General features: G+C 26.9%; 1 protein-coding gene across 1 annotated transcript in view; it reads right to left on the bottom strand.

The window, feature by feature from the left end:
• Nucleotides 1–221: 221 nt before the first annotated feature.
• Nucleotides 222–1,490, bottom strand: part of LOC113822934 (uncharacterized) — a gene marked incomplete at both ends in the record, with an annotated part of 4,477 nt that continues 3,208 nt past the window's right edge. The window contains 1 exon segment of the mRNA XM_027375475.2: nucleotides 222–459. Coding sequence (XP_027231276.2) covers nucleotides 222–453 — 232 coding nt within the window.

The raw sequence follows: 1,490 nt of genomic DNA, 5'->3' as shown, positions 1-1,490 counted from the left end.
ATAGCAGTACTAGTAATAACAATCAGGACACTGTTTCACTAATGAAAAATTAAAGAATAATGGAAATATTTTCTTTGGAGCCTCCAGAATAACTAATCCTGTATATTTAGATGTATTTTTCTCCTTTTGTTATAGCTCCATCCTTTCTGAAGAACCTCTTATTTCCCCCAACAGTTATTTATTAAGTCAAAAATGCTAGTAAGCCTTAGAAGCAAGCGCACCTTTCCTATTGTTGACCGTCTTGCCTTGAACCAGGTTTTGGTGCAGCGAGGAGTCGGAGCTCGAACGAGAGAGCACTTCAGGAGGAGGTGACAGCAGGGCAGGGTGGTAGTGAAGTCGAGGTGGGGTCACCACTTGTTGTGGATGGTGATGCTGCTGCATCTGAGGTGACACAGGTATCCGGTGTGGCATGCTCGGGTAGATTTCCTGCTGGAGGTTGCTAAGGTCTTGCATTGCACCCTGGAACATATGACATATAGTTATGTGGATGGTACATATATAAAATTCACATTTTCTATGAGCAAAGATACATGTCTTAGTATATGTATATGCTAGTTACTTATTAATAGTTTGTAATGAATTATGAAATTAAAAAATGAGAACAACCTATTATTCAAATTATAGTAAACTTAAGAGATAGATTTTTAAAAATAATAATAACTTTGCAAATAAATCTAAAATGAAAAATGCAAAACCATCAACTAGATTAGCTTATAGCAACAAATAATTTCAAACTGGAACAAAAACTTTAGAAACACTTACCACTACCAATGTGTCTCAGGTACATACATGTAATCAGCTACTTCAAGACAAGTAGGGGTAACAACTTTAGAACAAACATTCTCAACTAATGAAAAATCTACAATTTTACAACAGCCTATTGTCAAAATCAAAATTTAATCCTAAGAAACCAAAAAGACATGCCATTACCTACTTCAAGCAAATCTGCAGCAAAATATGTGATAATATTCCATTTCTTAAGAATTATGAGCATCCATATAAAGTATCAAATAGGAGAAAGCTGTTTACTATTCCTGTCTTTGTTATCAATATACAAAGAAAAAAAAAACAATGACAAAAAACAAGAAAAGTATATATAAATTAAACCATAAACTCCTTCTGCGCAGAATCCTATGATACATACATACATACATACATATATATATATATATATATATATATATATATATATATATATATATATATATATATATAAATATATATATATATATATATATATATATATATATATATATATATATATATATATATATATATATATATATATATATATATATATATATATATGTATATAAATATCTTATATATATATATATATATATATATATATATATAAATATATATATATATATATTATAAATATATTATAAATATATATATATATATATATAAATATATATATATATATATACATATATAGATAGATAGATATAAATATAGATATATATGTATATATATATATATATATA

Source organism: Penaeus vannamei, unplaced genomic scaffold (assembly GCF_042767895.1).
Source record: "Penaeus vannamei isolate JL-2024 unplaced genomic scaffold, ASM4276789v1 unanchor4686, whole genome shotgun sequence".
Taxonomy (NCBI): domain Eukaryota; kingdom Metazoa; phylum Arthropoda; class Malacostraca; order Decapoda; family Penaeidae; genus Penaeus; species Penaeus vannamei.
This window is presented reverse-complemented; position numbering and strand designations above follow the sequence as displayed.